General features: G+C 45.0%; 1 protein-coding gene across 6 annotated transcripts in view; it reads right to left on the reverse strand.

The window, feature by feature from the left end:
• Positions 1–15378, reverse strand: part of KCND3 (potassium voltage-gated channel subfamily D member 3) — a 116299-nt gene that overhangs the window by 21521 nt on the left and 79400 nt on the right. For all 6 annotated transcript variants that reach the window (XM_027895156.1, XM_027895154.1, XM_027895158.1 and 3 more), the window contains one exon: positions 4825–4987. In XM_027895156.1, coding sequence (XP_027750957.1) covers positions 4825–4987 — 163 coding nt within the window. The remainder of the gene's footprint in view (positions 1–4824; positions 4988–15378) is intronic.

Raw genomic sequence — 15378 nt, forward strand, 5'->3', positions numbered from 1 at the left:
AGCCCTTCCTTTCAGAGGAGTTATCTACTTGTCTCATGCAATTCGAGGCTCAGGGAATTGGAAGTAGCTGAACTGATGGAAAATGTCATTTTGCTTTCGTCGATGATATGAAAGAAGGGAGGCAGGGTTCCTGGTTGGCTTATTTGTTTCTTTGTTGTTTTTCTTTTTCCCCACCCTGAACTCCATTAAGAGATGCGACAAACAGCAAACAGAGGAGGAAGAGAAAGAGGTACATGCCCCAGTAAAAACGAAATATCTTTAAAAAAAATAATAAAAGAGCTTCCCCACCCCCTCCCCCCCGTCAAAGACTGTTAAATATCAACAACAAATTCCACACAGATTCATTGTGGTTGAAAAAAACCCCATGTTTTTTAAATGTCAGCCAGCTCCAGTTTTAACCTTATTGTTTCTCCCTCTCCTTAAGTTCCCAACCCCATCCCCTGCTGGGGACTGAGTCATGTTCTGTTGTGAGCTCTCCTTAGACAGCTCACAGCTCTGCTCCAGTCGCTTTTTCGGGCCCTTCTGTTCTCCACGCTCTGAAGTTCACTAAACCCACCTCCAAAATTTAGGGTGTCAGCTGGAAAACAGAACGTTTCCAAGCTGACTCCCCTGCTCGGTAGCAAATCAATTATTATAATGGCCTGGTTATTGACAGGTGTGTGGGATGTCTTTCTCCTGGGTGCAGGGATGACACAAATCCAGTGTTCAGCATTCTCCTCATCTCCATCTCCCCTCTCCATCCCCTCTGTTCTCTCCAGCCCTGCTTGCTGTGCCTCTGGAACTGGCTGTTTCCAACGTGCCTCTCAGGGAACAATCACACATTTGTGTCCTTACTCTTCCTTCCTTTTGGCTTCAGCCCCTTTTTAAGCATCTCCATAGTTACCTCTTCCTCAGGCTGCAGAGTCAGAGCTGCCTGTGAGCAACCACCTCGTTGTCTGGAATGCCTTTCCTCCATCTACTTCCTCTCACTGACTTCCCTCCGAAAAAGATGCAGCTTTTCCCTCTCCTCTGCTCTGCGAGGGAATGCTTTGATTCATCCACCAGACAACGTGTCCACTTCTCTGCCTCACCTAATTCGTGCCAGCTGCTTTCTGATGGCCTGTGATGCAGTTTTCAGTTGGATGTTACAGTTCTGGGGGAGAGCAGCTCTGCAAAATGATTTTGCCCCTCGTAGCCCTTGCCTTGCCCAAAATCTGTGTTTGGCTCTTCCCTGGGAGCTTTACAGCCTGCAGGATGAAATGAGAAGCGTGTCTCAAGGCTTTTGCAGTGCACTGCTTGTTCTCAGGGAGTCAAAGGCCACCAGATAATAAATGAAATGAATTGAACAGACTAAGAGGCTGCAGTCGTCAAAAGCATATTTACTGCGGGCTTGAAACCAAGCACTGTGATTACTGAAGTTTTATATTTGCAGACAGATCCAGTTTAGCCCCTGTGAAATGCACCACTAAAACTAATGCCAATCCTCCTGAGATTATCAGCCATTCCAGGATCTCGGCTCATTTAGCAAATCTAACCATTAAAGGATAAATGCTCTTCAAACTGGTTTTTTTTACTTTTTTTCTTTCTCCCCCCCCCCTCCCCCAGCATCTGAGCATTAATATTTCTCCTCCTGTTGTTCCTACCTCATTTTATAAGGGGCCTCTCTTTGTTTCCCCCCCAAACTGAGATCTAGAACAACTCAGCTAAATTTTAGCCCTCGAGGGGCTGGTCTAGAGACCATTTGGTTTAGGCTGGTTTTGCCATTTCCAGACACTTCAGCAGCCCCTCTACCTCTGCGTGCTTTCTGAGCCTGTCCAAAACTGATTTAATTGTGCTTTTGAGGGCTTGGTGCCTTCATCTGCATCTGTAAATCTTGGGAGAGCAACCTGCCCTCCTGGGATCTGAGCTCAAAGCCCACATCTATTGTCTTCCTGCATTTCTCTCCTGCCCTGCTCTGGTGGGAATAACTTGGGACTGTGCCGGCTCAGTCTCCAACTTCTAAACAGTGAACTGTTCTCCCTTTTCCACCGCTAAAGGAGCAGCATTCCAGTAGCTGTCAGCAGCTGCCTCTGCTTTTTCTTGCCGGGGTTGAAAAGCGGGTGTGGGAGGTGTAACCCCCAAACCAGCACCAGATCGTCGCCTCCCTCTCCTTTGCATCTTTTGCTGTAAACTGAACACAGGGGGGAGAGGCTCCAGCATCATCTGAATTACAAAACCATCCTATTGTCAAGCCTTGAAGTGTCACAATCTCTTTCAAAACCCAAGGCTGTGACATTCGCTGAAGAACAGCCTCGTTTCAAAGTCAGGAAGGGCTATTCTTAGCACATCAGTCAAAAAAGGAGAGGGGAACAAAAAGTCGTTGGGGGGGGGGGGGGGGGAAAACTACAACAATTTTACCAAAATGAACCTTGTCAGAAATGATCAATTCATCCTCCATTCAGACTGACCTGGTCCTTGCTGCATGCCACAGGACGGAATTGGTTGACATGGCACAATAAATTAAGATTGCCAGATCTCCTTGTAATTAATTGTCTTGCAGCGCAGGTTTGGCAAAGAATAATTTGAAGTGATTAAATTACTGGTAGCTTGGTTTGGGTTCTTTTTTGGTTTTCTTTTTTTTTTTTTTTTTTTTCCTTTTTAAGGAACGTTTCTCCTCAGTTAGTTGAAGAATAGTTGCTGATGAGTAACAGCCACCTCCCAGTACTTTATTTGTGCTATTTAAATACTTCTTCCTGCTAGACCAGTGCCTCCTCAACAGTCAAGAGACAAAGTTAAGACATGATAAGAGTTATGCTTCTTAAATTAAGTGGAAATTCTAAAGCACTTGTCCTAATACATACTCAACAAACTACTCTTCAATTTAACAAGAAAAAGAATTTACTAAGTTTCTAGAGTGCTAACTGAACATCTGTGTTATTTCAGGGCTGTGCCTTCTAAATTCTGCCTACAAAGAGCTTTTGCTGGTGGATTCTTCATATTCGAGGGCTGAGAGTGCAAAGAGCTTTTCCCAACCTGCTTGAAAAAGCTACACAAGATTATTTATATCTTTAATTAGATGGGGACAGAGGGTGCTTCTGAGGATGGGATTCACTGGGGGATGATGCTGGAGCAAGTCTGCTGTCCAAGCAGATCCTTGACACCCCTGTGAACGTCCTGACCATCTCCAGAGGGACTGTCATTAACGTGCTTCTCTCTTCCCTTCTCTTTAGTATTCATGCAGTGATGATCATGTGAAAATTACTCACACTTTTGACTCGAGAAAACTTTCTTAGCCGAGAAATTCAACCAATATCGAGGGAATTAGAAATTCAAATGGGGGGAAATTATACACTCTGTGTGTCAATACAGCAAACCTCATAAAAGCCGCAATCAATCACATCGGCATCAAAGGTGCCGGTACTTTTCCCTGTCACCAAGTCCAATGAATAAAGGAAAAGGTTAATCAGGAGAAGAAACCTTGGTTTGCTGCCTGGAGAGAGGGGTTGCCACGTGCAAAAGCACAGGCCTGGAGTGAGTTCTGGAGATGCTTTGGTTGTGACCTGTGGTCATGCACAAAGCTGGTTCGTGTGTTGCCCATTTCTCTGCTGTCTGTGTTTGTGCTGTTTCAGTAGGACAAGAGCTGCCTCTCCACCTTCATTTCTTGCAGTGGGCTATTGCACAGTGTCCCCCTCAACCCCCTGCCTGAGTTCCCCACTCCTTCCCGTGCTTTGACACCTCCCATGTTCCTGCTGCAAGTTAAATCTCAATTCCTCATGCCTGGGTGCAGCCTCGCATTGGGCAACTCACTCTGCAAGTCACTTCAATTCATTAAATGAATTTAATGATCCAGACTGGTCTCCCACTGTCCAGCTGCTGATGGAACAGCATGTGGTACAGGGTGGACTTCCATAACAATATCTTTATATCTTTTTTTTAACCACATTATGTTGTAGGACTGATCAAAACACCAAGGGACACCTCTCGTGTCTCACACGCATGATGTCAGACCTCAGGCGGGGATCTGTAAAACCCAGCAGTGACTTGCAGAGGCTGCAACTGATTCCTGCACGATCCTGTCTCTCTGCTCCTCTCCTTTTGTGTTTTGACTGCCAAATTTTGTGGTTTTGTAGGTCTTGTGCCTCAGCTCTCTCTGCTGTCAACTCCCCGAGATGCAAGAAGTAGGCACGGCCCAGATGCTCGCCTGGAGCAGAAACAGCACATCTTTCTACTACTATTCCCCATCGGGTCCCCTGAGTCGCGGATTTCTGGCAGACAGCATTCCATGGGGAGAAAAAGAACCTCAGGCCTTTGGTTTGCAGTTGTTGTAAAAAACCTGATCCTGGTTTCGGTGTAATTTAGCAGATTGAAATGAGAGATATAATAAATCTCTAAGCGACTCAGGAAGCTTTTGCCAGTTAAAAACTGTTCAGATTTTGGAATAATCAGTAATCCCCTCACATTTCCAGGGGCTTTTGTGTACTTTCAGTGTCACAGCTACAGCTTTGAGGGGTGTGGGTACTGATAAGTGCATGTTTGCATGTTGCTGGATGGGTCTTTTCAAAACTACAGAGAGGCAACAGGAATGAAGCAGCCAGAAGGATAAACAGCTCCTGGTGATGATTTAAGACTTTCTGTGCACATACATATATATATTATTTTCAAACAGGGATGTAGGAGAGGTGAGCAATAAGGTGCTGAAAATCCACCAGTTCAGTGCGTGCAAAAAACAAAGTTGTGTCTGTACAGGTGTGTGTGCAGGTGGGTGTAGGTGCATGGATGGGTGCATGGAGTGCTCAGAACCATCCCTGGTGCCTCACCAGCCCGTGGCTGACCCCCCAGGAGCTGAGCTGCCCGAGGCTGACTTACCTTCTGCGCTCTCCTCTTGTCGGCTCGCTGGTTCTGGTGGTAAATCCGGCTGAAGTTGGAAACAATGACTGGAACCGGCAGAGCAATGACCAGCACCCCACTCAGGGAGCAAATGGAGCCAAAGATCTTCCCAGCGATTGTCTTGGGCACCATGTCACCATAACTAGGGGGGAAAAACAAAAAAGGGAAGCCCCTCCTTCAGACAAAAAAGTCCTTTTTAGGTTTTCCTGAGCGCTCGGCAAACTGCGCGTCCAACGTCGGACACCAAAGCTTAGAAATCCACCATGCAAGGGACAATTCGTGGTGCTGCCACCCTGAAATGGCCACTGACACCACAGTTTGGCTGGGAATTAAGCTAAACTTAAAAAAAAAAAAAAAAAAAAAGCACTTTTGTTGCTGGTTCAGGCAGCTGCTGAGTATTTAAATTCCTGTCCTTGCTTGTTCCCTACCTGCCTCTCCGCGTAGATGAGCTCTAGCAAACTTTAAACTCTGTCTGCTTGTGAGCAGGTTCATATATTTTCATTCCCTTGTATCCAGGTGCAAATGAAAACTGATTTACACTTCCATTTCAAAGCCCAGCAGTTTCCTGGCCATCTGCACAGTCAGGAATTTGGGGGTTGTTCAAAGTCTGTGCTCAGTGAAAGGTGAATTCTCAGGGATACGAAACCAGCTGAAAAATGTTCAGAAAAAACTCTGCACTGGGTTTGACCTAACAGTCTTCAATTGTAATTTGAGTTACAGAATAGGGAGCTGGACCTGCTGGAGCAGGTCCAGAGGGGGTCACAGAGATGCTCAGCCCCTCTGCTCTGGAGAAAACCTGAAAACTGAAATCTGGAGAAGCCCCCATTTGCTGTCAGATGATGTTTGGAATCTCTGTGGTCTTCTTTGAGATGTTCTAGTGTTTGATGCAGCAAATATTGAAAAGCAAAATGCTTTTTTTACAGCTGAGGCTTTATTTTTAGCTTTGATGTCAGCATTTGACCAGCAAAGAGCTTTGGTGGGGAACAGAGTTGAGCTGAGAATAATTTACATCCAAGAGGAAAAACAAATATTTCAAAGTACCTTTTTTATCAGCTGAACTTCTTGCCCCCATCCAAGAACTTGTTGGTCTGAGAGTCTGAATAAAAGCAGAAGTCATTACATGTTAAATACTTCAGGCTTCATTAGCTGAGGCTTATTTATCCCAAGCACACTCCTTCTCCACCTTCACCCACATTAAAACCCTCAGAATACCTCAAATCAATAATTGCTCTTCATGTCTATTAACTTTTTAGCTGCTGCTTTATGCAAAGATGGTTCCAAAGCTCTCGCTAAGTGACAAGGTCTTCTACCTCATTTAACACTGGTCTAAAAAAAAAAAAAAAATTATAAAATCCTACTTTTCTCCTGCCAGCCCTTAACACAATAAGACTGCAAATTAATCATATGCCTCAAACATGATCTCAGTGACCCAGAGCACTGAGAGAAAGCCCTTCTGTGCGTTTGTAGAAAGTGTAATAATAAGTGTCTGGCTCACAGTCTGTCTTTGTGGAGTTTTGTTCTCATGTGCAGACTGAGAGTCACCTCATTATTTGGGACTCGAGAGAAGGAGCTTTCAAACACCATCAAACTCCTGGAGCAAGGGAGGGTTGTGCCGGGGAGATGGAGAACTTCATGTGCCAAACCATTCTGAGAGCTACTGGAATGAGGAACTTGGGTCTGGCTGGAGAAAACTGCACGGGAACGAGACCTGAGACTTGTCACTCTGACTGTGGATCTACCACAGAGTCACCCTGTGGAGGTGGGAAGCACTCTGCTGGATTCTCCCCTCGGGGCTGGAATGGCAAGTCAGGCCCTTGGGATGTGTTGCCAGACCTGATGTTTGGGAATATCACGGCAAAACCCAGCTGGAGCCTGATCTGGATCTCTTTGCACTCGATGAGAGGCCTCCTTTTGACTTTGGCAGGGTCTGGAAGGAGCCTATAAAGTTGCAATTGTTCTGCTCCTCTATTGACACACACAGCTCCTGCAATATTAATTGCTGGAGCGACTATTTCTGTCCTGATGGTACCATAAGGTACTAATGGCCCCATGGCATATTTATAACAGGTACAGTGCCAAATAAACTCAGATACTGGATTTCAGTTAGCACTAATTAGGCATTTCAAATCCCAAAACTTCTTTTCCCCAGACTGGAACGAGAGGACTCAACTTTCCCATTAATTTGTTTAGAGAAAGGCAACTTGTCATCTAAAAAACTTCTACAGAAAAGTGCATTGTAAGTAATCCATCAATAATCTCATTAGAGCAGAAAAAGATAGAAGAGTTGGGTAATGATTAACATTCAGGGGGTCTAACAGGGTGTTTGAGCCTGCAAGAAAACAACAGGAGGCTGCAAATTCAGTAGACTTTTAATGTGACCTCTAGTAAATCATTTCAACTCTCTGTACCTTGGTTCCCCACTTATGAAAGGGCAATTAATTACTTATTCTTTGCCTGGTTAGTTAAGTAGGTGTTGGTTCTTCGGAGCAGGAGCTGCCCCATATTCTGAATATACCCAGTGGTGGCTCCTTAGTGCTGCTGCATCACAAATATTAACAATGCAAAGCAGTTGTACAGAAATCTGGGGTTAACACGGCCTGCACGTGGCCCCAGGCTCATTCCTTGGGACAAACTGAGGGTCCAGAGCATCAGCTGGAGCTGAGCATCAGCTCAGATGTGGAACATGCCTAGAGATAAAACATTCTCCCTGCTTGTTTTGCCAGGAATGCAGTGAGATGGCAGCAGATCGAGCTGGTTTGCAGTTGCTGAATTCAGTGGAAGTGGAAGGTTCCTTGCCCATGGCTGGGGGGGTGGTGGTGGTGGAATGAGATGATCTTTAAGGTCCCTTCCAACCCAAACCATTTTAGGATTTATGGTTCTGCTGCCTGGCTGTGCCAGGTGAGATGCACCTGCTGCCAGACAGCACTGGGGTGCTTTTGTGTTAAAAAAAAATAATAAAAAAAATTACTTTTAAGTGCTCACTCTTCAGACTGCAAAACACTGAATGCAGAACTTCAACAACTTTGTTTTTTTTTTTTTTTATTTTTAATTTGTACTGTGACTTCTGCGTTCTTTGGATATAAAAAGGGGTCATGTGTCACTCACCCTAATTAGCAGCTATTAGTCCTGACAGCATAATGTGCTGTTGTTTGTCTCTCTGTCAGCAGAGAAGGTGTTATCAAATAGAGGTCAATGCTTCCAAGTCCTGGTTTTAGCCACGGAGGTGTCTGGACGTTGCTCAGGTCCCCAGCTGGAGACAGCAATAAATAAGGTGCTGAACAGCTCATCAAATGACTCACTCTAAAAATAGCAGCATCTCTGGTGATCCTGTGTCTCTGTGCAACGTTCACAGCCCTGGAAACAGGGGCTTGTAGGAAAACAGCTGGAATATCCCACGGTGTGGGGACATGGGGAGGGGGAATGGCAGTGACAGCTCTGTGGGGACAGTGAAACAGCTTTACAGAAGATGCTTTTTCCCAGCAGCCTTCTTGTACCAACTGGGTAAGGCAGAGCTGGGGAGGGGCTTCTGGGTCATAAATGACCATTTGTCTGCTGGTGCCTCCGTGGGTTTCTCTGGATGCAGAGGAGGCAACAGGGCAACTGAAAACTGCTGAGCCTGTATAGAATTCTAGACTGGTTTGGGTTGGAAGGGACCTTAAAAATCATCTCATCCCACGCCCTGCCATGGGCAGGGACACCTCCCACTAGCCCAGGTTGTTCCAAGCCCCTTTAGGCCCTGGAAGGGGCTCTCAGGTCTCCCTGGAGCCTTCTCTTCTCCAGACTGGATACCCCCTGGATACCCCAGTGTGCATCCAGTGGTCAGGACGGTGCTTTCTCTTGTTGCTGTGTTTCACTGCTCAAGGGCCATCGCCTGCCTAGGGGTGCAAAACCGGGTGGTTTTCACGCACAGCCCGTGCCAGCTGAAATATCTGATGGAGCTGGAAACAGAAACAATGCTCCTTCCCCTGATTTAGTATTTCTACCTCATCCTGGCATTAACAGCTCTGGGAGAGCTGCTTTATCTCCCTAACCTTTTGCCCAGCACGGCGGAGTCAAAAGAAGATTTCACTCCAGCCTGCAAAGTGTCTGCTTTTAGGACAATAAGGACAGAATAATAACATTATGTACTGCACAATAGACCGTGATTTTGAAAGCCTTTCGCATGAAAGGGCTGGAATAAAGCATGGAATTAGCATGTAGCTTTCCAGGTGCAAGAGATCCTTTCTCTGCACTGTAAGTAAATCACTAGGCAAAGTTGGGATTTGCACAAAGGAGAGGGGAAAAATGGCTAAAATTCATCAGGAACGTTTCAGTTGCACCGGCAGACTGTGTGTGTTGTATCTGACAGCTCAGAGGAGCTCATGTGCCTCCATTTCATAGGTGCAAGTCCGATGTAATCTTGTTAATGCTGCTTTGAACCCCCAGTGAAATAATGATCGTGTCACTCGTAATGATCCGAAGGAAACCAACCCAAGTATTACTCATTCCTTTTGCACATGACAAACGAGCAGGGAATTAACAGCTCTGCTAAGAGAGCTGGGGGTAGTTAGGTCTTTTGTTTAGGGTTTAATTCATCATTTCTCTGCCACATTACCTGTTTTCATCTGCCTGGAATTAGCCCTCAAAACCCACAGCCCTCTGGAGCACAGGGAATTGCTGTTTGCCTGCTGTTCTGTCCATGGAATCACTGAGCAGTTTGGGTTGGAAGGGGCCTTTTAAAGGCCATCTAGTCCAATCTCCTGCAAAGAGCTTTTCCAATCAGCTCATCCTAGAAGGAGCAGGATGTGCTGCTGGAAGCCTGAGGAGCCCTACACGTGAGGAGGCTCGTGGTGCCTCCTCAAAGACGGAGCTGTAAACAGAGCCAGGGTGGTTTTGAAGCAGGAGAATCTATAAACAGGCTGTCAAATGACAGGCTTGAACAGCAAATCAGCTGTGTCTGGGGAAGCACAGAGCCTATTTCATGCTAGGGTTCTTTTACATTAAATATACTTATTTTTCTGCCTTGTTTTGAGCTGGGCAGCTCCCCCCCCCCCCACAGCTGGGTATTCAACTTCTGGCTTGGTTTTACACCACTGTTTTCTTATTTTCCCAGCATATTTCATTTGGGAATGTTTTCCTGGATGCTCTAGATATTCAGCTGAAATTCCACCCATCAGCCAAGCTGTGAGGGATGAGGGCTGGAGATGGAGATCAGCTTTAGCAGCAGCAGCTTATCTTCAGTACGTGGATTCATTTTGATTTCTTTGTAAAGCTGTGGTCAGCTGTTACTTAGTAGGGATTTTCCAGGTAAAGTTGCCTTTTTTGATTTTGTCCTGGTTTATGGATTCGTATTTCTAACTGAATATTGTGTAATAAAGGGACTGAGAGATGTATCTAAAATTGTCCTCCTCTGAGGAGATGCAAGTTCTGTTGCTTCTCTAATTAGGAAGAGAGGCAGATTATTCCCTGGTGACTTTGCCAGGGTGGATCTGAACTGGATAACCTGTACCAACCCTCACCAAATCAAGGGATAAGATGGACTTGGGGTCAGCTGTAGCTTGAACAGAAAAGGTGACCCAGTTGAAGGTCTCTGAGAGCAAGTGGTAGCATAAATATTCCTTACAACAGCAGCAGGTGCTGCCCAAAGAAATGGGAATGTTTATGTAGACTTGGGAATAAACTGAGTAGGTTATTTAATACACAGAGGGTGGAGAATACTTAATATATGAACACCCTGGTCCCATTTATTCTTCCTGGCTTGGATAAACTTCTCAGCCTGTAGGCAGTTAAAACAGATGGTCTGAATTTGGGTAACATTCAGACCTTGAGTTGGAGCTAAAAATGGAATTTCATTGGCAAGGAAAGTAGGTCAGAAAGCTAAAGCCCCTAGTCCTAAAATGATGAAAGGCTTCTAATCAAGCCTTCCCTATTACCATTCATTAAACAGAGCAGGGGAAGAAATGTTATTAGAGACCTTGGAAGAAGGGATTACGGTGGGATCATGAGCATCCTCCTTCCTGCAAGGACACCTGGGCACCTGCAAACCTGTTCAGGGGTGGGATGGGCCATTCCCAAAGTCCTGCAGGCTGGACTGGAGCCACAGCAGGATGGGGATGGCAACATAAGCAACTTTATCTCCTGCTTCAGTCACAGGAGTGCTGAGAGGAGCCTCTTTGCACATCCTCTATTAATACCTCTCCCACCAATCATCCCTTCCACGCTGCCGCTGTCAAACCCCTGACTCAGGGGCTGTCATTTTGTCGCCTCTGCAGTGTGACTTGCAGCAGATCTGGGGCTTTCAGCCAGTGATTTCTCTGCTCTCCATCATTTTCAAATGTGTGCCAGCTGCTGAAGGCTCCCTTCTTTCCTTCCTTGTACCTACCTGACAGGAATTACTCAAAGCAAATGGGGAACCTGCACCGGTTCACAGAGCGCTCCCAGTTCAGCTCCTCGTTCCAGCTCTGGATTAAACAGCACAAACCTAATTCCTGCTTGCTGGGAAATGATAACCTGCTTATCCAAAGGCTTCTTTGAAACGGCACCAAGGTGGCTGTTTATTCTTTGCATTTGGCAAACCCAAGCTGATGCACTGTCATTATTCCTCCCCCTTTCCCCTCAGACAACTGCTGGAAATTGCACTCCTCTGAATGGAGAATTGCTGGCATTTCAGCCCTGCCAGCAAATGCATTTTCAGAGATAATGTCAGAGATGTCCTGTTTGCTCTCCCTTAATGGGAGGTGTTGACCATCTGCCTTGATCCTCAGCCATCACTGTCACTGTGGCAGGTAACGAAAGCGGGCACTGAAATCTGGATCATCCCACTGGTTTGAATAAGCCAGGAACGGCGTGCAGGGAAATTCGCTGCTTAACAGAAACAGGAATAGCACTTTGCTATGTCATACACACCTCACTAAAGGAAAAGAGATGATGTCTTCTTTTTTTTTTTTTTTTTTTTTAATGAGAGCTCAGGTTTTTCTGTGACTACTTGTTAAAGCATTGACTATTTTTTAATGGAAAGAAAAAAAAGAGGAATATTTAAACTGTTGATTTGACAGTTTAAAAAAAAAAAAAAACTGAGAAAAAGTAGACTTTAGTTCAATGTAGAATCAATACAAGAAAAGCTGAATTTCACTTTGGAGAAAATACCTCTAGTCTTAACTTCCACACCTTTTATTCCTGATGGTTATTCATTCAGCTTTTCAGAGGAAGCCCTGTTCCTTTTAGTTCTTGCAAAGCTGAGATATCTAGCAAAAAAAAGTAATCTCAGGGGGTTTTTTCCTTCATGTCATCTGAGTTTTTGATCCTCAGATCTCGGTTTTGGCTGTGACAGATGGATCAGAAAAAGCTTTTCAAGACTTCTTGTTTGTTTTGGTCACCCTGCTGAACTTAACAGCAGTTTTGGTTAGTCAGGGTTTGTTTTTTTTTTCCAATTGACAGTTACTTGTGATTTTAGCTTTGCTCACAAGACTTGACATTTTTGGTGTTTGCTGCTCTCTTGGGCTGTGATTTTTCTGACCAGAAGGTGACTGTGAAGAGGAAACATTTCAGTGGACTCCAGGACAAGTGGGGGGGGGGTGGAAATTTTATACCATTCTGAAGTTCTCTGCGCTGGAGAATTCAAGTGCAGAGCAGCTGCTACTTGTTGATGCACCTCCAGCAATCCCGAGCACGTGCTGGAAGTCTCTGTGTGCCGTTCTTCTTCCTTGGTTAATTGAAGCTTTTCCCCCTGAACCTGACAGCAAGTTATTCTATGTCAATATTTAATTTAATTTAAATTCTGATGTGGGCACTAAGACTCAAATCCATTTATAAGAATTATTACCTTGTGGTGGTACAGGGCAGTCACCCCTCCAGGGCTTCTCCTTGGCCCTTAAAGCAGAGCTGTGGTATGAGCTGTGATGGGGCACCATGGGCTGATCTTGGTGTTTATTTATCTGTTTTATTTTCATTTATGTGAGGGGAAGTCTGTGGTGTGAGCTCTGATGCTCAGAGGTGTCTTCCCTAACAGCCTGTGGTGATAACACGCCTGAAGAAGTTCCTGTACACACAGTTGGTAATTAGTTTATGATTTAGCATTGTTTCCAGTTTACCAGGTTGTCAGTCATCCTAATTTGTCTGAAAGTCAGCAGAAATGTATTTCATCCAATACAGAGCACCCAGAGCCTTCCAGTACCTGAAGGAGCTACAAGAAAGATGGAGAGAGACTTTACCAGGGCCTGGAGTGACAGGACAAGGGGCAATGGCTTCAAACTCATAGAGGAGAGATGTAATTAGATATTAGGAAGAAATTGCTCCCTGTGAGGGTGGGCAGGCCCTGGCACAGGTTGCCCAGAGAAGCTGTGGCTGCCCCATCCCTGGAAGTGTCCCAGGCCAGGTTGGATGGGGCTTGGAGCAACCTGGGCTGGTGGAAGGTGTTCCTGCCCATGGCAGGGAGTGGAACTGGATGATCTTTAAGGTCCCTTCCAACCCAAATCAGTCTGTGATTCCACGAAGCAGCAGCTTTGCAGCTGAGTGAGTTCTTCATCTTTAATTTCCAGTTGTGACCCAAAGTGATATTATTAACCTTCCTGTTTTCTTCAACCATTAAATGTGAAGAACACTCAGGGAATATTAGGGAGAAGTCCTGAGTATTATTGTCCATTTGACTCTCACCTGATACAGGCATCTGGCATGGCAGCCACTGAGTGCTGCTCTTCTCAGTCATATCCACTTTTTAAAAAGTGTTTATTTTAATGGAAAATAAAATGTCCCAGATTAAGGCATTATTTATTTCTGGCTGCATGCACTAAAGGCCTTTTAAATTACTTCATTCATTATTAATTCAAGAAGAATCCTCATATTACTCAGAGTAAAAACCCTTACACAATTACTTGCTTGTACGATCCTTTTTGGTTTTTTTTGGGGGGGTCTGTAAAAGGAACCTTTTTAGAAAACACACAGGCTGGAGAGGGCAGTCAGTGCATTGAGCAATTAGACTTCTCACCTAATAGCAGGGTTGAAGGCTCCCTGCCCTGTCTTAAATCCTTAACTGTGGTGTCAGCTTAAAGGAAATGCTGGGTTTTCGCTTTCATTTTATCCTCATCTTTTTTCTTTTCTGTCTTTTTAAGCAGCTTGAGTGTCCATGCTGAGCCATGTCACATTCCAAATGATCCCCATACTGTGCATTTTAATGAGCTGCTAACACTGATTATACAAAAAGCAATCTCAGAAATATTTACTGAGTCAAAAAGAAGAAGAAAAAAAAGAGCCTATGGGGAACTAATTAGCTTTTTAAGAATTGGCTTTTTGAAAGCCTTGGATTCTGAAAAAGTTGAACTTGGAAGCAATTTCAAAGAAGTTGAAGGAGTGAGTAGAAGGAAAGGGAGTAAGTTGAGATGGAGTATTACACATCCCAGGCATCTCTGTGCTGGTCAGAAATGCACTGGAAGTTGAATATATAACATAAATATCTATAATAAATGCCATAATTATGCAGAGGAATGCCATGCTGTGCCTGGATCCTGTGGAAAGTTTCTGTGGCCTTTCTAATGGGTTGATCAGAGAGGGACAAAATCACTGTCCCTCAGTCCCTGGCCAGTTCCCTCCACCATAATTTTTTTAAGTCATGATGTTGGAAACTTCATTCAAGGCAATGAGCAAGTTGCAAGCAAATTCCAGTTAGTCTGGGACAGATCTGATTAAAGCTCCACTTTCCTGCCATTTCAGGGCTTGATATTCCTTAAATATATATTCCTATTGCTTCCACGGGAAAGTGATGGAATAATGTGACATCTGACATCAAATAGTGCCAGGGAAGGAATGGAGAATTTACTTGGATCAGGCAGAGATTGCAAATAAAAGATATATTCCAGTGATAGGAGGAATTGCATGAGCATCCAAGTGCTCATGTTGCACAGGGTACTTATAAGCTCTACAGAAAGTACTTGAGTGCAGACTCCTCAAGTCCTGGAAATGGAAGGATCAAATCCTTCAAATAATGGGTTGAAAGGCAGTTTGGAAATTCAAATGTGGAGCTGGTCCTTGAGGGATGGCAGGATATTGGTGAGATCAGGAAGGGTTTGGAAGGAGTTTGCTTCACTGCCTTTCAGCAAAATCACGAAGAGGATTGCAAGTGTTGGGGGGTGGGAAGGCAGCACAGGATTCTGGATCTGTCTTTTAGAGGATTTGTGTGTGCAAATAGTGTGAGCCTCTGCTTTGAGCCAAGCATTCCTTCCCAATATCCCATCCGACCCTGCTCTCTGGCAGTGGGAAGCTCTTCCCCCTTGTCCTGTCCTTCCATCCCTTGTAAAAACTTCCTCTCCAGCTTCCCTGTCTCCCTCCTGGCACACAGTGCTGGATTCCATCCTCCCAGCCTGGCACTGCCCAGCTCCTCGTGGCTTTGCCCTCCCCTCGTGTGTGAGCAGAATCAGAACTGATGGAGGGTTCGATTTCCAAAGTTAATTGAGCTCCTAAGAGGGCTCAGTGAAGCACTGGTGCAGGCCTAATGCTATTTGCATCTTTACACACCTAAATAATTCTGCAAAGCTGGCCACAGACACTGCCTCTGACTCCTAA

The sequence above is a fragment of the Empidonax traillii genome, unplaced genomic scaffold (genome assembly GCF_003031625.1).
Source record: "Empidonax traillii isolate 1590-97213 ecotype Southwest subspecies unplaced genomic scaffold, ASM303162v1 scaffold451:size1465578, whole genome shotgun sequence".
NCBI classification, from domain to species: domain Eukaryota; kingdom Metazoa; phylum Chordata; class Aves; order Passeriformes; family Tyrannidae; genus Empidonax; species Empidonax traillii.